Source organism: Ostrinia nubilalis, chromosome 30 (assembly GCF_963855985.1).
Source record: "Ostrinia nubilalis chromosome 30, ilOstNubi1.1, whole genome shotgun sequence".
Classification (NCBI taxonomy): Eukaryota; Metazoa; Arthropoda; class Insecta; order Lepidoptera; family Crambidae; genus Ostrinia; species Ostrinia nubilalis.
The window spans coordinates 5,019,274-5,042,308 of NC_087117.1; the positions used below are offsets into that span (position 1 = coordinate 5,019,274).

At 41.6% G+C, this 23,035-nt stretch overlaps 1 protein-coding gene and 1 long non-coding RNA gene across 2 annotated transcripts; both read right to left on the bottom strand.

Moving 5' to 3' along the window:
- Positions 1-4,967: 4,967 nt before the first annotated feature.
- On the bottom strand, positions 4,968-7,076 carry LOC135086012 (uncharacterized). Its single transcript, XR_010260259.1, has 2 exons — positions 6,987-7,076; positions 4,968-5,436 (listed from the first exon to the last, which is right to left on the bottom strand). It is a non-coding gene; the product is annotated as an uncharacterized LOC135086012 (long non-coding RNA).
- Positions 7,077-9,331: 2,255 nt separating this feature from the next.
- On the bottom strand, positions 9,332-22,566 carry LOC135085932 (maltose permease). Its single transcript, XM_063980715.1, has 9 exons — positions 22,416-22,566; positions 21,396-22,041; positions 20,437-20,624; positions 16,115-16,251; positions 15,337-15,452; positions 14,422-14,540; positions 12,180-12,306; positions 9,904-10,053; positions 9,332-9,342 (listed from the first exon to the last, which is right to left on the bottom strand). The coding sequence occupies exons 1-9, from the start codon at positions 22,536-22,538 to the stop codon at positions 9,332-9,334; spliced, it is 1,617 nt and encodes a 538-aa protein (XP_063836785.1). The 5' UTR covers positions 22,539-22,566.
- Positions 22,567-23,035: the final 469 nt, after the last annotated feature.

A 23,035-nucleotide genomic window follows, 5' to 3' on the forward strand; every position in this document is an offset into this window, starting at 1 on the left:
AGTTTCTATCAGATCTATTTTTAAAAGACAATTTTTCATATAACACTATTCTTTTACATAAGTCAGTGGTTTCCACGCTCTGTAATGCAGAGTTGTCTGGTAAATTAAGTGACGATATTTTGGTCAAACACATTCTAAAATCTATATCTTTGAAGAAGCCAAAAATTTCAAAACCACCCATTTGGGACATAAACGTTCTGGCAGCATACCTGAACGATTACCCCGTAAATGATACAAATATTTTCCAAACTGTTCGACATACAGCGGCACTGTTAGCTCTGTGCTCAGGTCGCAGAATTCATGACCTTACACTTCTGAGTGTAGACGCAGAACATTGTATTTTACAAGATGATTTTATTATATTTTGGCCTCAGTTTGGTTCAAAAACAGACTGTAGTGAATTTAGGCAATCAGGGTGGAGACTAGTGAACAACCCACAAAATCAAAAGTTAAATCCTGTGTATTGGATCAATAAATGTATAGCGATCTTAAATGAAAGGCGCTGTAAATCTGGTACTTCCAATTTGTTCATAACCCTACGTGGGTCACCTTCTCCGGCTTCCCGTACGGTGATAGCGGGGTGGATTAAATCGCTTATGACTCAGGCTGGCATTACTGCCACCCCAGGAAGTGTACGCTCGGCCGTAGCTTCCAGTAACTGGATTAATAACTTTCCTCTCGATGATATTTTGGCTAGAGGAAATTGGAGATCGGCTAAAACCTTCCAAAATTACTATCGCCGTGAGGTGTTAGTAACCGCAGCTGATCGTTCTACCGTCACTGATCTTTTCAATCCTGTGAATTAGGTAAATCAACTTGTAGTAATTGATTCATTATTTATTTTGGCAAAATGTAAAATACCTATCCAAATGTTATTTTTATTTATCATAAAATAACGGGAGTGTGAATTTATTATTGTATTTATTTTGTTTTGATGTACATGCATAATGTGTTGTTATAATAAAGTATAACTCAATCAGATGCATATTTTATTTATTTTTCGCACACCTATAAATTTGTTAATCAACTTTTCACCAGGCGATAACAAACAGGTCTCATTATAATTTAAGCTTCTAATAACGGTCAAGTGGTTTAATAGACGCGTTTTACCTGAAATAAAACGCATATTAAACTACTTACCTTATTAGAAGCTTAGTTTTTACCTCTGCCTGGTGATATTGTCGACCCAATGGCGAGCAGGGGCGCGCGGTCCGTTGCCTGCGCTGCCCCACCTCGGCTGGTGAAAAGGTAGGGAGGTGCGAAAGGGATAGCGATATAGGGTAGAAAGAGACACAAATACAACGGAAACGAATATGCCTATCTCATTATAATTTAAGCTTCTAATAAGGTAAGTAGTTTAATATGCGTTTTATTTCAGGTAAAACGCGTCTATTACCACACTAAAGAATGAAGAACATTAAAGATATGCAATATGCATTATCTCTATAATTAATATTTCATTTATACATTTATTTGTATTACACTAACCTGCAGTAAAAATGTTATAAATAAAATTAATTTTGGTAAAAAAACATCATGAACACACTAGACTAGTAATATTATAAATCACTTTAACATTTTGAAATATACGCCAATTTTAATCAAGGAAAATGAAAATTCTTTAAATGAATTTTAAAGTATTTTTGGCGATTTATTAGCCTATTTTAGTTTCTTAAGTCCTATTTATACGAAAACTCGTCAAATTAGTGTGGGAGTGTGAAACGGAACGCAAGGGAGTGAGTGAGAAGGAATGAATTAATGAGTGAGTAAGTAAGAAAGAAGTGATTATGAAAGAAGACAGTGGGCTGAGTGTGAGTTCACATCAAACGCGCTCACTAGAAAAATGTATGAAAATTTTAGTTCTTGAACGTTTCCCGCTAGGGGCGCTGTACAATCCGTCATACATTTAATGTAATTTTTTGACGCGCTCACTGGTGAGCGCGTGAGATGTAAACTCACACTAGGCCCTCAGAACAGAAGACGATTGAAATACGACGGAGCGAGGACTTTCCTTCTCCTGAGGTTTATCCCGAAAAAATACAAATAAAGCTGAAGAAATACAACCGCCTTTCAATTCTTACATTAATCAGATGAAAACATAACCAACAACAATTTATTATTAACTCTTTTCTGAATAAAATAATAGAAAATATAGTAAAACTCATTTATAAATCAACAACATTATGTAAAGCTTTATTTACGTAGGTACTTTTCTGTTAAAAAAATATACTCCAATGGCACTAATTTATAAACCTTCTAACAAATTCTTAAGAAAAATTCTAAGAGGATCATAGCAGACTTATCAACTCGGAAAGGGATCGCCTTTCGCGAGCTGTTATCTGCAAGGCGAGGCGTTAACGTTACGATGCGGATAAGTGTGCGTTGCAGTATGGAGTTTCACACAAATAATACTGACCGCCTCGAGTTGATACAGTTACGATCCCTTTCCGGGTAAATACGTGTGCTACGTCCCTAAGAAAGACTACAAAAAATCAGTCACTCGTGATTTTTACTGAATCGATATTACACGTTAGAAATACCGGTATGTACCAGTAACGGTAACGTTATGCATTAGGTACAGTTATCAGTAGATACGGCCTACAGAAAAATATCATAATTTCATGTTTTGAGCTTTATGACTCAAGCGTTAACGTCAAAATCAATTGCTAATTGTAAATACGCACAATAATTTTATGTGTGATATAAAAATGATATAAAATTAACAAAAATGGGTATAATAATACCTTGTAAACCGCTAGCGTTCTACATATACGAGGGGCGGCTGAAAAGTTTTGAGCCTAAGTATCTTCAAGTGTTATTATTGACTCGCGCTAAATTTCATTAATTTGCCAATAACCTCCTTAGTATATGTACAAAGTTTCATTTCATTAGCGTCATCACGCTTTTAGTAATTAATTCGTAAACATCATCATGTCTCAGTCATCCGCGCAATGTACGAAATTGAAGTACACAGTTGTCATAAAATTCCTCAAAAAGAGGAACAAAACGCTGACGGTAACATTTCAAGAGATGTCTACAGTTTATGGGGAGTCTGGGCCTTCATTTGCCATCATGAAAGATTGGATCCGATAGTTCAAGCATGGCAGGGAGTCGCTAAAAGATGACCGCAAGTTAGGGCGGCCAGATTTCGCCATTAACGAATAAAATAATGAAAATTTAAATAATCTTGCTTTAGAGATCAGCGAATTAACCTGTGACGGATAGCTGAAGCCATAGGCATTAGCAAGGAACGTATCGGCGATATTTTTCATACTCATTTGCACATGAAATAGGGGTGCGCGCGATGGGTGCCAAAAATGCTCACGCTGCTCGACAACCAGCGTCGAGTCACAACTTCGCAGGAGTTTTAGGACATCTTTGGCCAAAATCCTTACAATTTTTTTTCTCACATTGTCACTATTGATAAAATTAATAGATCCGGCAGTACGATCTAGAGTCAAAATAAGAGTGAATGCAATGGATTCAAAAGGGAAAACGCCGCCGCGGAAATTCAAAGTGGAGCGATCGACACCCACGCTCATGGCCACTATTTTTGGGATTGTGGAGGAATTTTATTCATTGCCTACCTACTTAAAAAAAAAACTACAATAAACGGGGATTATTATGCTGTACTGTTGATAAGAGTGCGTCAAGTGGTTGTTGAAATATTAAGAGGCAAACTGGCGAAAGGAAATCTGTTATTGCAAGACAATTCGCCCGCGCACACCGCGCATGTTGCATGGCTTGCCACGGGTAAAACTGGATTTCAAGAAATGAATCACCCACCACACAGTATAGTCCAAATCCTTAGCTATTTTGTCTAATTCTCAAATTGGAAAAAAGATCTCCAGGAACGAAGATTTTTGAGTGGCAAAGAAATGAAGGCGGCGTTAAGGCCTCAGCCTCGAACTTAGCGGGCAGCGGGGCGGCGGCGGCGGCGGCGCGGGAGCGGCAGGATCTTATGCGTAAAATCAAATAGACCGGTTCTCGAAAACAGCGGCGCGGCAGCGGGGCGGCAGCGGGCAACGAGCGGGCAGCGCACTCCTTCTTTTGCCCACAATAAATCGAGCGTTAGGAATAAATTTGAATCGAAATAAAATTGTCGCCGTTGTTCAGACATTTCGTTTGCGAATAAAAACAAATATCTCGACAACACAACCCCGAACACAACACTTCGCCGCTAAAGCGCCGCGCGAGCTGCCCGCTTGTTTCGAGAACGGGTCTGCGTTGCCCGCCCCGCTCCCGCGCCGCCGCCGCTCCCGCCCCGCTGCCCGCTAAGTTCGAGGCTGAGGCCTTAGGGCTCATTTCGAAGGCAAAGATTGCGAATTTTTTTCAGTGGGTTAAAAGCTCTTTTACACAAATGTAAGAAGTCCGTTGTAGTAGAGGGAGATTAAATAGAAAAATATATTTTTTATACTTTTCTATCGGCATTTTTAATACCCTAGGCTCAAAACTTTTCAGCCGCCCCTCGTACAACGTGTTAATGAAAAAACGCAAAACCTCAGACACCCCAACTTATTTTTATTATAAAAGAATTATGTAAATTATTAAAATTAATTTTCGCGGATTATTTACGAAGATATTCACTCTTTTTGTTTTCGCCCCACGCACTTGTTATCTCTTTTTTACGCATTTCTGGAAACGTATTGACCTTTCACACGCTGATTGCAAGGCATGCACGCCTATGAGTAGGTTAGTAGTTAACGTAGATAGTTCATTCACCTCTGTAAGTAACGATTAAACAATTTGACCCTAATTTTTTATTAGTGGAATCGATTCTACTCTCGATTCCGAACAAACTAATTTCAGGTTTTGCGCTTTTTCATTAACACGTTGTATTACAACAACGACAAATAATAAGGGATGTGTTTGCCATAATAAATCATATAGGTACACGTCCGTATTCACAAACGATGCTTGCTTAAGTGAAGCAGCAAATCGAACGCACAGCGTTGAATAAAGCTCTGTGATTGGTTCGTGTGTCACCCTCATAGTAATGTTTGTGAATATGGACGTCAGTATAGTGTATTAGTAAGTAGGTAATATTTAACTTTAGTTTGTTCAAATATCTACAAAATCAACTGTCAAATATCGAAATATCATTAAAACGTATTTATTGTATAAATCACATATCGTTTTGCTGAGAAACATTTCATTAAAGTAAAAATACCGTTATCATAATAACGTTATTTAGTAACGTTACCAATAAAATAACGATAAATTTACCGGAACGAGTAATAAAATTGGGTAGGTCCATTCATTGTCACTACCCAACTCTATTATCCAATGTAAAACTGAGAACCAAATAAATAAATAAATACTAACTAACAGTCTTCTCTTGGAGTGGTACGGTGGTGTCCCTGTATATGACGTCATACTGCTGCGGCGGCGGCAGCATTTTCTCGCCTTCTTCTGGTGACGTCACTTGCTTCGCTTCTGCGGAAGAAACGGTCACTTTAATGATTAATGAATACTATACTAATATTTTAAAGCTGAAGTGTTTGTTTGGTTGAACGCGAATCTCAGAAACTACTGGTCCGATTTAAAGCTCGCTTCCACCTTCGGCCTGATCATCACTTACCATCAGGTGAGATACAGGCCAAGAGCATCCTCGTTGTGGATGAAAAAAATATGTTGGATAGTTCGTTCATCGAGGAAGGCTTTAGGCTATATAACATCACCCTACAGCCAATGCCAATGCAAAAACGGGAAATATTATTTTAAGTATTTTCACGCGTTCGAAGCCGCGGGAATTATATTATCCGAATCCGACGAGCATGCAATTTTCAGTGGAGGGTTGCACCCACCCGTTCCTGGCGTAAAAAGATGATCCGTGTGTAAAATTATGATCCGAGTGTAAAATGATGATCCGAGTGTAAAATGATGATCCGAGTGTAAAATGATGATCCGAATAAAATGATGATCCATGTGTAAAATTACGATCCGAGTGTAAAATTATCATCCGAGTGTTAAATTATGATCCGAGTGTAAAATGATGATCCGAGTGTAAAATGAAATGATCCGAGTGTAAAATTATGATCCGCGTGTAAAATGATGATCCGAGTGTAAAATTATGATCCGCGTGTAAAATTATGATCCGAGTGTAAAATTATGATCCGCGTGTAAAATGATGATCCGAGTGAAAATGATGATCCGAGTGTAAAATGATGATCCGAGAGTAAAATTATGATCCGAGTGTAAAATGATGATCCGAATGTAAAATAATGTTCCGAGAGTAAAATTATGATCCGAGTGTAAAATGATGATCTGAATGTAAAATGATGATCCGAGTGTAAAATGATGATCCGAGTACAAAATGATGATCCGATTGTAAAATAATGATCCGAGTATAAAATGATGATCCGATTGTAAAATAATGATCCGAGTATAAAATGATGATCCGAGTGCAAAATGATGATCCGAGTGTAAAATTATGATCCGAGTGTAAAATGATGATCCAATGAAAATGATAATAAACTCACCAGTCCTTTTTTCATTTCGCCTCTGTACAATATGTGATATAGCATGAATGCCTGAAGCCACTATAGCAACTACAGACAGGGCGCGGAAAGACCCCCGCCCGCCCATACGGCTGTATAACTGCCCGCCCACCAGTGAGAATGGCTCGAAGCAGAAGAAACAGAAGAAGAAGAAGAAGTAACTTAATAGAAGAAGAAACTCCGAAAACAGAAGGAGAAACTCCAAAAGAAGAAAAAATCTCCGAAAAAAGAAGAAGAAATCCAAAATAAGACAAAGAAACTCACTAGAGAAGAAAAATAATCTCGCCAGAGAAAAAACTCACCTGCTCTCGTTTCAAATGCTATATGTATAAGAGAGAAGAAGAAGCTGATTCTCGCCTCAGCCCCACAAGTAATTGTCATTATTATAAGAAAAAAGAAGATAAAGAAACTCACTAGCTTTCGCGTCAGCCCCATAAGTCATTGCATGAAAGAAAGAAATTAGGAAAGAAAGAAGAAGTAACTCACCAGCTCTCTTGTCAGCGCTCCTCTGTACCACATGTGATACAGCATGAATGCCTGAAGCCACTATAGCAACTACAGATAGGGCGCGGAAAGTGAGGCCGGCCCGAGGCAGACGGAAGAGGAAGAAGAAACTCAGGAGGAAACAGATAAAGAAGAAGAAGAAACTCCGATAGTAGAAGCAGAAACTCCAAAAGAAGAAAAAAAACTCCGAAAAAAGAAGAAGAATTCCAAAACAAGAAGACACTCCGATAAAAGAAGAAATCCAAAATAAGAAACTCAGGAAGAAGAAGACACTCCGACAGAAGAAGAAGAAACTCACCAAAGAAGGAAGAGAAGAAGCTCACCAGTAAAGAAAAAAATCACCAGATAAGAAGAAAACTCACGAGATCAAAAGAAGAAACTCACTAGAGAAGAAAAAGAATCTCGCCAGAGAAATAACACCATCTCTCGTTTCAAATGCATATAAGAAAGAAGAAAAACAAGAAACTCAGTAGATCTCGCGTCAGCCCCCTAAGTCATTGCATAAAAGAAAGAAAGAAATTAGGAAAGAAAGAAGAAGTAACTCACCAGCTCTCTTGTCAGCGAACTTCTGTACAACATGTGATACAGCATGAATGCCTGAAGCCACTATAGCAACTACAGACAGGGCGCGGAAAGACCCCCGCCCGCCCATACGGTTGTATAGCGCCCGAAGCGAAGGCGACCCGAGGCAGACGGGAGAGAAAGAAAAATAAGAAGAAAAAACTCACCAGAGAAGAAGAAGTAACTCACTAAAGAAGAAGAAGGTCACCAAAGAAGAAGGAACTCAAAAAGTTAAAGTAACTCCGAAAAAAGAATAAACTCAACAGAGAAGAAAAAGAAACTCATCGTATCATTAGCATGAAAGAAGAAGACACTCCGAAAGAAGAACGAAATCTGAAAGAAGAAGAAACACGGAAAAAGAAAAGCCTCACCAGAGAAGAAAAAACTTATCAGCTCTCGTGTCAGTCCCACAAGTGATCATCATAAAATATAAGGAAGAAGAAGAAGCAACTCATCAGCTCTCCAGCTCTCGCGTCAGCTCCCTAAGTCATTGCATAAAAGAAAGAAAGAAATTAGGAAAGAAAGAAGAAGTAACTCACCAGCTCTCTTGTCAGCGCTCCTCTGCACCACATGTGATACAGCATGAATGCCTGAAGCCACTATAGCAACTACAGATAGGGCGCGGAAAGACCCCCGCCCGCCCATACGGCTGTATAACTGCCCGCCCACCAGTGAGAATGGCTCGAAGCAGAAGAAACAGAAGAAGAAGAAGTAACTTAAATAGAAGAAGAAACTCCGAAAGCAGGAGAAACTCCAAAAGAAGAAAAAATCTCCGAAACAAGAAGAAATCCAAAATAAGACGAGAAACTCAGGAAGAAGAGGACACTCCGACAGAAAAATAAACTCCGAAAGAAGAAGAAGAAACTCACCAAAGAAGGAATAGAAGAAGCTCACCAGTAAAGAAAAAAATCACTAGATAAGAAGAAACTCATGAGATCAAAAGAAGAAACTCACTAGAGAAGAAAAAGAATCTCGCGAGAGAAATAACACCTGCTCTCGTTTCAAATGCATATAAGAAAGAAGAAAAACAAGGAACTCACTAGCTCTTGCGTCGGCCCCCTAAGTCATTGCATAAAAGAAAGAAAGAAATTAGGAAAGAAAGAAGAAGCAACTCACCAGCTCTCTTGTCAGCGCTCCTCTGTACAACATGTGATACAGCATGAATGCCTGAAGCCACTATAGCAACTACAGATAGGGCGCGGAAAGACCCGCGCCCGCCCATACGGCTGTATAACTGCCCGCCCACCAGTGAGGATGGCCCGAAGAAGAAACAGAAGAAGAAGAAGTAACTTAAATAGAAGAAGAAACTCCGAAAGCAGAAGGAGAAACTCCAAAAGAAGAAAAAAATCTCCGAAAAAAGAGGAAGAAATCCAAAATAAGACGAAGAAACTCAGGAAGAAGAAGACACTTCGACAGAAGAAGTAACTCCGAAAGAAGAAGAAGTAACTCACCAGAGAAGAAGAAACTCACCATAGGAGGAGAAGAAGCTCACCAGTAAAGAAATAAAGACTCACCAGATAAGAAGAAACTCACTAGAGAAGAAAAATAATCTCGCCAGAGAAGAAACTCACCAGCTCTCGTTTCAAATGCTATATAAGAGATAAGAAGAAGCTGATTCTCGCCTCAGTCCCACAAGTAATTGTCATAATTATAAGAAAAAAGAAGAAAAAGAAACTCACTAACTTTCGCGTCAGCCCCCTAAGTCATTGCATAAAAGAAAGAAAGAAATTAGGAAAGAAAGAAGAAGCAACTCACCAGCTCTCTTGTCAGCGCTCCTCTGCACCACATGTGATACAGCATGAATGCCTGAAGCCACTATAGCAACTACAGATAGGGCGCGGAAAGACCCCCGCCCGCCCATACGGCTGTAAGCGAGGGGGCCCCGAGGCAGAGAAAGAAAGGGAAAGAAAGAGAGGGAGAGAAAGAAGAAGAAACTCCGAAAGAAGAAGAAACTCCTAAAAACAAGAAGATGACACTCCGGAACAAGAAGAAATTCACCAAAGTAGACGAAGAAACCTACCAGAGTAGACGATACTCAACAGAGAAGAAACTCACCAAAGAAGAAACTCAGCTCTCATATCAGCCCCTAAATCATTAGCATGAAAGAAGACGCTCCGAAAGAAGAAGAAAATCTGAAAGAAGAAGAAACACGGAAGAAGAAACACCTCACTAGAGGAGAAGAAACTTATCAGCTCTCGTGTCAGTCCCACAAGTGATCATCATAAAATATAAGGAAGAAGAAGACGCAACTCATCAGCTCTCCAGCTCTTGCGTCAGTCCCCTAAGTCATTGCATAAAAGAAAGAAAGAAATTAGGAAAGAAAGAAGAAGCAACTCACCAGCTCTCTTGTCAGCGCTCCTCTGTACAATATGTGATACAGCATGAATGCCTGAAGCCACTATAGCAACTACAGACAGGGCGCGGAAAGACCCGCGCCCGCCCATACGGCTGTATAACTGCCCGCCCACCAGTGAGCCGAAGGCGAAACCTGAAAAAAAAAGGAATCTTTAATACCACACAAAATTGATACATGACTAACGCCCGTATTCACAAACATTACTATGAGGTCTCACAGTACGCGTGGACGCACAGGGTAACACAGGAACCAATCACAGGCTCTATTCAACGGTGTGCGTTCGATTTGCTACTTCACTTAAGCAAGCATCGTTTGTGAATACGGGCGTAAATGCCACAGGGCGTTCTGTGCCGGTTAACCTTTCGGGTTAAAAAACGTTTGACAGTTATTTGATAAATCAATAGTATTTCTTGTCGATAGTGAGAGGAAAGATAATATATCGATAGTATCACCATGTGCAATATGTTACTATCGACAGGAAATTTTGAGCACCCCTATTAATAATGACAATACTATCGTTTTTATTTTGTTGAGGGGCTATTTTAATGTTAGTTCAATGAAGTCCTAATATCACTGCGAGGTATCCCGTAAAAAAAGGATTCGTTTGAATTTCCAACACACACTTGTGTGTTCACATCAGTGGGCTGAGTTGTAAGTTTACATCAAAAGACCTCACTAGTGAGCGCGTTAAAAAAATGTATGAACATTTTAGTTCTTGAATGTTTCCGCTAGGGGCGCTGTACAATCCGTCATACATTTAATGTCATTTTTTTACGCGCTCACTAGTGAGGACACTAGGCACTTAGTCCAGTTTTGTGAGATACTGCAGTACTGGATCCCTGCAGGATGTACTGGATTGCTGCCGCTGTATTGGATTGCAGTGATAAAAGGCCCTGGCGCAGAACTGACGGCCGATGGGGCAGCAAGGTTCTGGAGTGGAGGCCGCGTACCGAAAAACGCAGCGTGGGACGTCCACCCACAAGGTGGACCGGCGACCTGATAAAGGTAGCAGGAAGGCGCTGGATGCAGGCCGCTACCAACCGTGCGATGTGGAAGTCATTGGGGGAGGCCTATGTTCAGCAGTGGACGTCCTGTGGCTGACCTGATGATGATGATGGCTTACCATAGCTACCGTCCGTGCCATACTCAGAAACAAGAAGAAAAAAAAGACACTCCAAAAGACGAAGATGAAAAAAGACAGTCCAAAAGACGAAGAAGAAAATAGCACTTTATAAAAAGAAGAAGAAAGAAAAAGACACTTTAGAAGAAGAAGACATTCAAGAAGAAGATGACACATGAAGAAGAAGACGCAGAGAAGAAGATACTTTTTCTGAGTGTCTTCTACTTCTTCTTGTTTCAGTGAGTGTCTTCTTCTAAGTGTCTTCTTCTTTCAGTAAGTGTCTTCTTCCCAGTGTAGGATTCTCCTGAGTATCTTCTTCTAAATGTCTTCTTCTAAGAATCCTCTGATTCTGATTCTGAGTCTCTTCTTATTAGTTCCCGCGTCAGCTAGACACGTCATGACCTGATGATGATGATGATGATGACAATGACTTACCGACGCCATCATCCATGCCGGCCACGATCCCTTGTACAGTGGCAGAGTATCCTTCAGGCGCGACGTGCGCCGCGTACCCCACTATACACGAGTAGCATAATGCGTAGGTCGGCCCTTGCATTGTGGACTGGCTGGCCTGGTGATGACGATGATGATAATGACTTACCGACGACATCGTCCGTGCCATACTCAGAAAGAAGAAGATAAAGACACTCCAAAAGACGAAGAAAAAAAAAGACCCTCTAAAAGACGAAGAAGAAAATAGCACTTTATAAGAAGAAGAAGAAAGAAAAAGACACTTTAGAAGAAAGACACTCAAGAAGAAGATGACACATGAAGAAGACACTGAGAAGAAAGCAAGAGAAGAAGATACTTAAAAACGTTTGCTTCTTCTTTTTTCGGAGTGTCTTCTTCTTAATGACTTTTTCTTCTGAGTGTCTTCTTCTTCCTCCAAATTTCTTCTTTTTCTTCCGAGTGTTTTTTTCTTCTATCTGAGTGACTTTTTATTCTTCTGAGTGTCTTCTTTTTCTTCTAAGTGTCTTCTTCTTCTTCTGAGTCGCTTCTTCTTCTTCTAAGTGTCTTCTTCTTCTTCTGAGTCGCTTCTTCTTCTTCTGAGTGTCTTCTTATTAGTTCCCGCGTCAGCTAGTCACATGACCTGATGATGATGTGTAATGATGATGATGATAAAAGGCCTATAACTTACCGACGCCATCGTCCATGCCGGCCACGATCCCTTGTACAGTGGCGGAGTATCCTTCCGGCGCGACGTGCGCCGCGTACCCCACTATACACGAGTAGCATAATGCGTAGGTCGGTCCTTGCATTATAGACTGGAAGAAAACATAAATCTAAATATACCTATTACCTATATGTCAACGTGAAATTGTGAACTCTGTCAGTTTATAATATAACGCGTTAGATTGTAAATTAACAGTGGGTTAGGTTAGATTGTAATTTAACTACGTCAGATTGTAATCTGACGGAATTCACAATTTTACGGTGACATATATAACTCAAAGGTGACTGACTGACTGACATAGTGATCTATCAACGCACAGCCCAAACGCACAGCCCAAACCACTGGACGGATCGGGCTGAAATTTGGCATGCAGGTAGATGTTATGACGTAGGCATCCGCTAAGAAAGGATTTTAAGAAACTCCACCCCTAAGGGAGTAAAACGGAGCCACGCGTACGAAGTCGCGGGCAGCCGCTAGTAAAGGAATATTCCTAGTGACGTGAGTGATATCCGATGGTAATTTTTGACTCTGGTACACTTGGAATATCTTTTCGCGGAAGTGATACTGCGCGCAAATGCTTTTAACGCTTGTGGATTCGCTCAAGTGTTTTTGCGCAGGTGTCCTAATACGCACTATGCACTATGGGCCACACTTCCAGCTACCTATTTCCGGTCATATCGTCTAGTTATATTGTGAAGAATCAACATTTGATGAAAGCGAGAGCAAAAACGGAAATGGATAGTTAACAGTGTGGCCGTGTGTGCACAGTCAAAATTCATATTCTGACTGATTTTTGCAGTTATAAGTGGTTGTAAAAAAATCTGTCAAAAATTATTTCGCCTGATTGAAAATTTACCAATCAGTCAAAATTCACACACATTTATGATTAATAACTTCTACAATCAGTGCTGTAGACAATAATGAAAACATAAAAATATCGGTATTCCGTTACGTTACTGATCGTAACGGAATACCGATATTTTTATGTTACCATCAAAACGATATACCGGTAAAAGTATTTCTGTTTTAAACTTATATTTTTTAGAAAGTTGAAAAAATCTATTGCCTCAACTACCAAACCAAAGGTAGTGGTTTCGAATTGTTCGAAATCGAACTCCACCGAAGGCAATATTATTTTTTCGAGTTAATTTTTTTTTAAATTGTTTTTAAGATCTTAGCGCTCCTGCACACGACGCCGCTACCGCGCCGCCGCCGCGCCGTCGCACTATGGATCGAAATTGCGATTTATGGACATAGCGATTTTTTCCACAATTTCTATTTGAAAAAATTACCTATCGATAGGTTACGTTATTTTGATGAATGAATGCTGCACAAGTTTTTCTCTAAAACTAATAGTTTGGCTGGAAAAAAATATTTTCCATTTTCGTTGTATGGAATGAAACATAAAGTGGTCGACTTCGACTAAGCCTTGACAGATCTTGCTTTAAAACTACTTGAGCCTTGTTTTATGGCTTGTTGACTATAATCCTACGCAATCAGCGCGCGCCCAAAGTTGCCCGTTCACAAGTTATGAGGTTCTGAAAATTTTTAAAAAAGTAAGTAAAAGTGACTTTTTTTTGGAATATCTTTAAAGATTTAACGAAAATATAAAGATTATATACGTTAATAATGTGAATTAACCTTAAATTACTGCTAAAAACACATTTTAATAAAATTAAAAGAAATAAAATCAGCGATATTTTTTTCACAATTTCTGTTTGAAAAAAATACCTATCGATAGGGTATGTTATTCTGATGAATAAATATTATGAAACGTTTTTCTCTAAAACCAATAGTTTGGCTGGAAAAAAAAAATCCATTTTCATTGTATGGGACACAAAGTGGTCGATTTCGACTAAGCCTTGACAGATTTTGCTTTAAATCTACTTGAGCCTTGATCTATGGCTTGTTGACTATAATCCTACACTAACAGCGCGCGCACAAAGTTGCCCGTTCAGAAGTTATGAGGTTCTGAAAAATTAAAATTAAAGTCGTCGGCGTCGCCGCGCCCTGTTTATACGCACCGAGTGCAAAGGCGCGAAGAGGGCGCGGCGGCGGCGCGGCAGCGGGTTTCACGCGACGCGTAAAAACAGTGCAAAGGCGCGGCGACGGCGCGGCGGCGGCGCGGTAGGGGCGTCGTGTGCAGGAGCGCTAAGATCTTAAAAACAATTTTAAAAAAATCGTGTGCAGGAGCGCTTATACGTACCTCGATGAAGACCAAATGCCATGGATGCTGTATGAGCGATATGAACACCATTCTCAGCCCGTAGCACAGTAGCGAGAAAGACATGGTCGGCCCGTAGCCCCAACGCTTTATTATTTTACCTGAAAAGACGAAAAAAGCTGATAGATTACTTTATTATATTATTATGAATAAACTAGCTTTCCGCCAGCGGCTTCGCCCGCGTGGACTCCGAAAACCCCAAATATTTTACGGAACCCTATTTTTTTTCAAAATAAAATATAGCCTATGTTACTCGTGGATAATGTAGCTTTCGAATGGTGAAAGAATTTTTAAAAACGGTCCAGTAGTTTTTGAGCCTATTCATTACAACCAAACAAACAAACAAAGTTTTCCTCTTTATAATATTAGTGTAGATAAGGACTATTCCCACCTCTCGTTCCTGCATTTTCATTCTCCATTTGCTTGCAAATAGAGAGGGTTGTCTTTCTGCAGTGGAGAATAACGTCCGTATTCATAAACACGACTATGAGTTCTCACAGTGCGCGTGGGCGAACCGGGTGACACAGAGTTCTATTCAACGCTGTGTGTTCGATTTGCTGCTTCACTTAAGCAAGCATCATTTGTGAATACGGGAAGGTTATCCAAAAATGTTTCATCTAAAAAAGGTCATTGCAAAATTTTATTTGAGCAGACTTGACCCCCTCTATTCCGGAGCCCTGGTAATCTTCTTAAAGTCTACAGTCTAATGGTTCATCTAGCCTCGGGAGCTCTTTTAGACCGGGGGCCCTAAATGAAAAAAATGTAAATGAAAAAATACTTATTCAGTATCTTTAAAGTTTACATATTGTTGCAAGTGGCTGGGGTCTCGTTTTAATTATAATACCTGTGTTAGGAGGCCCCGCTCTTTCTTAAAATACAATAATACAAATAACTTACCCGAGAAGTAGAAAAAGAGCAGCTCCCCTACGAAGCTTTGCCCGGCGACCACCACGCCCTCTATGAGCTTGATCTGCGCCATGTGACCCGTCTTCTCGGCTAGCTCTTCCAGAAACCTGCACACAGGCAACTTTTTAAGTCCCGTTTTAGTCCCTGCATTACTGGATCTCGCAAAACTGGACCGACGTGTGAATACACATACATAAATCATAATATGTATGTATGAAATTCGAATTACGCATTCGAACGATTCAGATTTTTGCAGGACACTGCAAACGGGGTGTTCGTGTGAAGGATAATATTAAAACACGTATGTATACTAAAGTCCGGTCGCCGAGCAGATAGAATTTCGTACAATGACTCCAAGCTACCCATCTTTATCGGTCGCACGTAATTATATTGCTGTCGCGACTGTGCGACGGGCAGCCCGCCCCAGCTTTGGGTCATTGTATAAGATTCTATCTGCTTGGCGACCGGACTTTACTAAATGGGATCCTGCAAAAACGGGTTGTTTATTTATTTATTTATTGATAAAGATTTACCAACAACATATCATTTCACATGCATCGTTACATTATTAGAAAGCTAGAATCTAGAAAAGATACGCCTTTACAGGTAAATACAGCATTCAAAGAAATGTTTACTTGGAAATAAGTTCAAAATCCCTGTGCGTGTCGTCCCGATTAAGAGAGGCACAAACCACAGAGGCTACTGATTGAAAATTATGGGTAGGTACTTTGATAGTTGAGCTATGATAATAATTGCAACTTGAACTCACCAGAACATATAGTAAATGATGAAAGAGTCGAAGGTGCCGGCCACCACGGCAAACACAATGAAGACCAGCACTCGTGGCATCTTCAGCACTTGGCGTAATGCCGCGCCCGAGTCTTCGGGACTGCTAAGAGCGGGCAGCTGGAATTTAAGTCATAAATATTTAACCCTTTATACAACACGGCAAGCCACTTTCTAAAGCTACGGGACTATTCCCACCTCTCGTTCCCACCGCTGCAACTCCTGTGTGGCAAGGATCTACAGCTTGACCGCCAATAACCCAACCAGTGAAGGTCAAGTTTGTCCCGGGGGAAAGTGAATACCCTTATTTATACGGCAGTGGGAATATGGTTCCCACCATATTTTGAATTTCAGTTTATTTCCTTGTCTAAAAGTCCAAATACAATGAAAAGTTCGAACTTGTTATGGTCGTTAAAGGCTTACAAATATGTAGTATCCAGTTTAATTTATAAAATTACATAATTTTTTTAACTATACCTACTTACCCACTGTTGTTTAGGCCCAATGGGGTATGCATGAAAATAATAATTTCAGTTAACATAGCATAAACAGTTGGGATAATCAATAAATAAATTAGTAACAAAACGGCAAATTACTATAAAGATAAACGATCTATGTAATTGTACTGGGACACAGCAACAATCAGTTAGCAGGTTTGATGGACAATACACCTTATTTTCACAGCTGTAGGGACTGTTTTAGCGTTACCTAGATACATGCAATCAATCTGAGCCTCTTAGAGTGTCCAACTGTAGAGTTTATAGCATTAGAGTAAGTCGTGGAACAATACACCTTATATCCAAAGCTGAAAGGTCTATTTTGAACGTGTCTGAACTTCTGACCTGAGTTGATGACCGGACTATGCCCTCATATGTCCCATTTAAAGGAATGTATACCTTATATCTACAGTTGAAGGGCCTGTATTTGCATGAGTTTGTATTAGAGTGTACTCACAGTGAGCGCTCTACAGCTGTATCCACCGCTGTGGCCACCAGAGTTGACAAACGATGCACCTTATACCTATGGCATCAAAGCCTATGGTATTTGCTGGGTGCTACAAGACTGTCTAGCTCCAAGCGTCATAGAGTTAAAGGAATATACGCCTTATATCCACAGCTGAAGGATCTATTTTAGACGAGCAACTTCCCTGACATTCTGACTTGAATTGATGCGCCTAATGTCCAATATACACCTTATTTCTAAAGCTGAAGGGCCTATTTTGGCATGTACTCACAGTGAGAGCCCTACAGCTGTACAGGTCCACGGCTGTAGCAGCTATGGCGACCACGAACGCCGGAGTGAAGTCCTTATACTCCCCGGCAGACACCTAGTCTACCATCCATCCAAGTTAAAGAACAATGCACCTTATGTCCATGGTATTAAGACCTTATTAGCTTGGAGCAACTTGACTTTATGCCTTGATGCGCTGGAGTCCACCAACCAGCCCCCTAGTAACGCTGTGAGCCCGTACCCAGCTGATTTGCACCTTATGGCCAGGGCATGAGAGTAGTAAATATACTTGGAGCTACTAGTCAGTGCCTGAGGTATGGGAGTGGTAGGGAAGGGATGACATTGACATTTATGACGTGACAGAGCATAAAATCTGAAGTCTCACTGACGTTTGACCGTTTCAAAAACACCCTTCCGTGCCGCTCCCATACTCACTGACACTGACTCAGTTAAAACCTAGACCTATAGAATCATATTCTTGGAGTTACTAGACATGGATGCGTGTCTAGAAGTCGCAGAAGAATGTGCCTTATATCCACAGCTGGAGAGCTTGTTTTGGCAATTTCACTGATGATCTGATCTGGGCCTCTTAGAGTGTCTAGCTGTAGAGTTGACCTCTCGTTCCCACCGCTGCAACTCCTGTGCAGCCAGGATCTACAGCTTGACCGCCAATAACCCAACCAGTGCAGGTCAAGTTTGTTCTTTCACTTTATTTCCATCTATCAGATGGAGATCTAAAGGAATGTACACCTTATGTCTAAAGCAGAAGGGTTCATTCTGGCGTGTACTTACAGTGAGAGCCCTACAGCTGTAAAGGTCCACGGCTGTAGCAGCTATGGCGACCACGAACGCCGGAGTGAAGTCCTTGTACTCCCCAGAAGACACCGAGTCCACCAGCCATCAAATTACAGAACAATGCACCTTATGTCCATGGCATTAGGACCTTATAAGCTTGGAGCAACTTGACTTTATGCCTTGATGCGCTGGAGTCCACCAACCAGCCCCCTAGTAACGCTGTGACCTCGTACCCTGCTGAATTGCACCTTATGGCCGGGGCATTAGAGTCGTATATGCTTGAAGCTACTATACGATACCATGCGTGGACCTAGCGCTGGTTTGTAGAACTTGTAGAAAAATGTGTCTTATATCCACAGCTGAAGGGCCTATTTTGGCAATTTCACTGATGATCTGATCTGGGCCTCTTAGAGTGTCTAGCTCTCGTTCCCACCGCTGCAACTCCTGTGTAGCCAGGATATACAGCTTGACCGCCAATAACCCAAACAGTGCAGGTCAAGTTTGTTCTTTCTCTTTATTTCCACGTCTAATGGAATATGCACCTTATGCCTATAGCAGAAGGGTTAATTCTGGCGTGTACTTACAGTGAGAGCCCTACAGCTGTAAAGGTCCACGGCTGTAGCAGCTATGGCGACCACGAACGCCGGAGTGAAGTCCTTGTACTCCCCGGCAGACACCGAGTCCACCAGCCATCAAATTACAGAACAATGCACCTTATGTCCATGGCATTAGGACCTTATAAGCTTGGAGCAACTTGACTTTGTGCCTTGATGCGCTGGAGTCCACCAACCAGCCCCCTAGTAACGCTGTGATCCTGTACCCTGGTGAATTGGACCTTATGGCCAGGGCATTAGAGTCGTATATGATTGGAGCTACAAGACTGTACCATGCGTGGACCTAGCGCTGGTTTCTAGAACTCTGGAAGAATGTGCCTTATATCCACAGCTGAAGGGCCTGTTTTAGCATTTCCTGGATACGTGCAGTCAATCTGAGCCTCTTAGAGTGTCTAGCTGGAGATTTGATGGAATATACACCTTATGTCTACATCTCAAGGGTGTTTTTTATCTACAATGAGGATTCTCTTGGCCTGCATCTCCTCACCTGATAGAAAGTGAAGGTCAAGCCGAAGGTGGAAGCGAATTTTAAGTGTACTCACAGTGAGAGCTCTATCCACAGCTGTAGAGCCTGTTTTAGCATTTTCTGGATACATGCAGTCAATTTGGGCCTCTTAAGAGCGTCTAGTTACCAGCGCCCTAGGGTTCATGAAGGATTATGCACCTTATGTCCACAGCTAAAGGGTTTTTTAAGAGTGTACTGTGAGAGCCCTGCAGCTGTACAGGTCCACCGCTGTAGCCGCAATCAACTGAGTTGTTGAAAGATGCACCTTATGCCTATGGCATTTGAGTCTATAGTACCTACTCATATTTGCTTGGTGCTGCTTGACTGACTAGCTCCAAGCGTCATAGAGTTGAAGGAATATACACCTTATGTCCACAGCACAAGGTACTCACAGTGAGAGCCCTACAGCTGTAAAGGTCAACCGCTGTAGCAGCTATGGCGACCACGAACGCCGGAGTGAAGTCCTTGTACTCCCCGGCAGACACCGAATCCACCAGCCATCAAATTACAGAACAATGCACCTTATGTCCATGGTATTAAGACCTTATTAGCTTGGAGCAACTTGACTTTATGCCTTGATGCGCTGGAGTCCACCAACCAGCCCCCTAGTAACGCTGTGAGCCCGTACCCAGCTGAATTGCACCTTATGGCCAGGGCATTAGAGTCGTAATTGCTTGGAGCGACTAAACTATGTACCATCGCTGGGTTCCAGAACTTATGGAAGAATGCACCTTATATCCACAGCTGGAGAGCTTGTTTTAGTATTTCCTAGATACATGCAGTCAATCTGGGCCTCTTAAGAGTGTCTAGATCCCAGCGTCCTAGGGTTTATGATGGATTATGCACCTTATGTCCACCGCTAAAGGGTTTTTTAAGAGTGTACTCACAGTGAGCGCTCTACAGCTGTATCCTCCGCTGTGGCCACCAGAGTTGACAAACCATGCACCTTATGCCTATGGCATTAGAGCCTATGCTATTTGCTTGGTGCTACAAGACTCTCTAACTCCAAGCGTCATAGAGTTAAAGGAATATACGCCTTATATCCACAGCTGAAGGGTCTAAAAGATAACTTCCCTGACCTTCTGATTTGAATTGATGCGCCTAATGTCCAATATACACCTTATTTCTAAAGCTGAAGGGCCTATTTTGGCATGTACTCACAGTGAGAGCCCTACAGCTGTATAGGTCCACTGCTGTAGCAGCTATGGCGACCACGAACGCCGGAGTAAAGTCCTTGTACTCCCCAGAAGATACCGAGTCCACCAGCCAGCCCCCTAGTAACGCTGTAATTCCGTATCCTGCGGTACCCCATGCCCTTTGCGCTCCGTATTTTGAGCTGCGTTCAGGTCCTGCAGAAGAAAAATTGAAGTATTATCAAAATGTGATCTAAGGTATCTAAATAGTAGATATTATTTATTACTATAGTCTGGTCTGTGAGTACGTAGAATTTTGTCCAATGACCCCAAGCTACCCATCCTTATCGCTCGCGCATAATTATATTGCTATCGCGCTCGCACACTCACTGCGGGCGCCCGTCGCACAGTCGAGACAGCAATATAATTACGCGCGAGCGATAAGGATGGGTAGCGTGGGGTCATTGGACAAAATTCTACGTGCTCACAGACTGGGCTTTAGCTGTGCCCGCTTATGATTCTTAAAGCTCAAAGTTGAACAGCGTGCTATGGAGAGGGCTATGCTTTGTGTTTATTGAATAGAATAAAGGAATTTGAATTTAAGATCAAATCAGAAATGAGGAGATCCGTTAACGAACTAAAGTCGCTGACATAACCCGACGGATTAGCAAGCTGAAGTGGCAATGGGCAGGGCACATAGTACGCAGAACTGACGGCCGATGGGGCAGCAAGGTTCTGGAGTGGAGGCCTCGTACCGGAAAAGGCAGCGTGGGACGTCCACCCACAAGGTGGACCGACGACATCATCAAGGTAGCAGGAAAGCGTTGGGTGCAGGCCGCTAACAACCGGGCAACATGGAAATCATTGGGGGTGGCCTATGTTCAGCAGTGGACGTCCTGTGGCTGAAATGATGATGATAATGCTCATGCAAGGAGACTAATGACCTGACGATGACCCCTAAATATTTAAAAACAAAATACAACTCACCCAAAACATCAAAGCACACAGCGTCTCCAATACAATTCGCAACATTGAACGCGACTGTGCCCAAACACATCAACACTACAAACGCCCAGAAAGACGCTGTCATGTAAAAACTCCCATCGTTACTCTTCTCCTCAACTGTCCTATGAGCCACCTTGGTTTTAGCGTATATATCCTTCGCCCCCAAACCGTCTTTGGTGTAATCCACCACTAGATGTTCATCTGAAAAATTCGACACATCCCTTCGACTCCGATTCACGGTCATATCCTCTTCAAAGCATAGAAGATTGCAGTCGATTTTCGGCACGCACGTCACCTCTCCCTGTCTCACATCGTCAAACTCCATATGGAAGAGCGAGCACGAGTCATTTCTCACTGTATCGTCGACGTATAACGTGTTTATGTACGTCGAATTCGACAGGTACGCAGCAAAATTGCTCGTGGTAGAACAGTTCCAATGGCAGCTATACTTGTCTAAAAATGTGTCGTGTGTATATTTTTTGAGGTATATAGTGTCGTTTAGGGTGTATACGTATTCTAAGATGGGCGGTTCAGCGTCAGGAGGCTCGGGCATGGGTAAAAACCATAGACAACAGTACGAGCCCGTCATGATTGTTATTAGAAGCATGAAGACTAGTTTTCTGTGGGCCTGGAAAAAAAGAAAATTTAATTTTGTTAGCTAACCCTTTATACTGTAGGTAATATAGCTAGTTCTCATCATATTTTGAACTTTATTTCCTTGTTAAGACAAAAACAATGAATTTGGACTTGTCATGCCCGTTAATAAAAAACTTTCTAGCAGAATAGAATAAGACTATCCCCACTCTTCCTGTGGATTTCGTAAAAGGCGACTGTCAGGGACAAATAATTATGCGCGTGGGTTCACCAAAACAGCATCGGCGGGGTTCGAATCCACGTTCTTCTATTAGTCTTAATCCGGCACTGAGTTTAAGACCAACCCCTCTTCAGTTATTGCGATGTGTGACCTAGGGGTATGTGTACAAACAAATATGATATCCTTACCGGCCAGTAATCGACCACGTATCCAAACAGCGGTTTAGCAGCTGCCCACAGCAGCGGCAGAACAGCGGTGACCAGCCCCATGACCCCTGGAGACACTCCCAGCTGGCGACCGAACACATTCATCTGGGGCAGGAGCGGGCCCAACGCTGGGAAAAAGATAGCGAAGAGTGAGAAATGATGAGGATCTCCTTCCTAATATTGTTGTGCCCATCATCTATCTATCTTTCTTTCCATAAGAGCCTGGGGCAGGAGCGTGCCCAGTGCTGGGGAAAAACTATAACGAAGGTAGGTATAGTCATATTCTAAGAGCCCGATAGTTTATTCTAATCCGTAACATTTTGGTCCTTCGAGCCGGATTTTCACTCAGAATTATATTTTTGTTGCAAGTAACATGAAATTGAAAGATGTTATTTTGAAAGTTAAGAAAGTTACGTTACTTTTTCATGACTATTTTACTTTTATCTCTAGCATAGAGGTGAATGATTACTACTACTAGGATTTAGGATAGAAGAAGAGGTTTTTAGTCTTATAAAGACTTTCTGTGCCCGAGAGTTAAACAATTGATTTTGTTTGCTGTTGTAAAACCGCATTGCATAAGATGCAGTTTTTTTGTCCGTCAC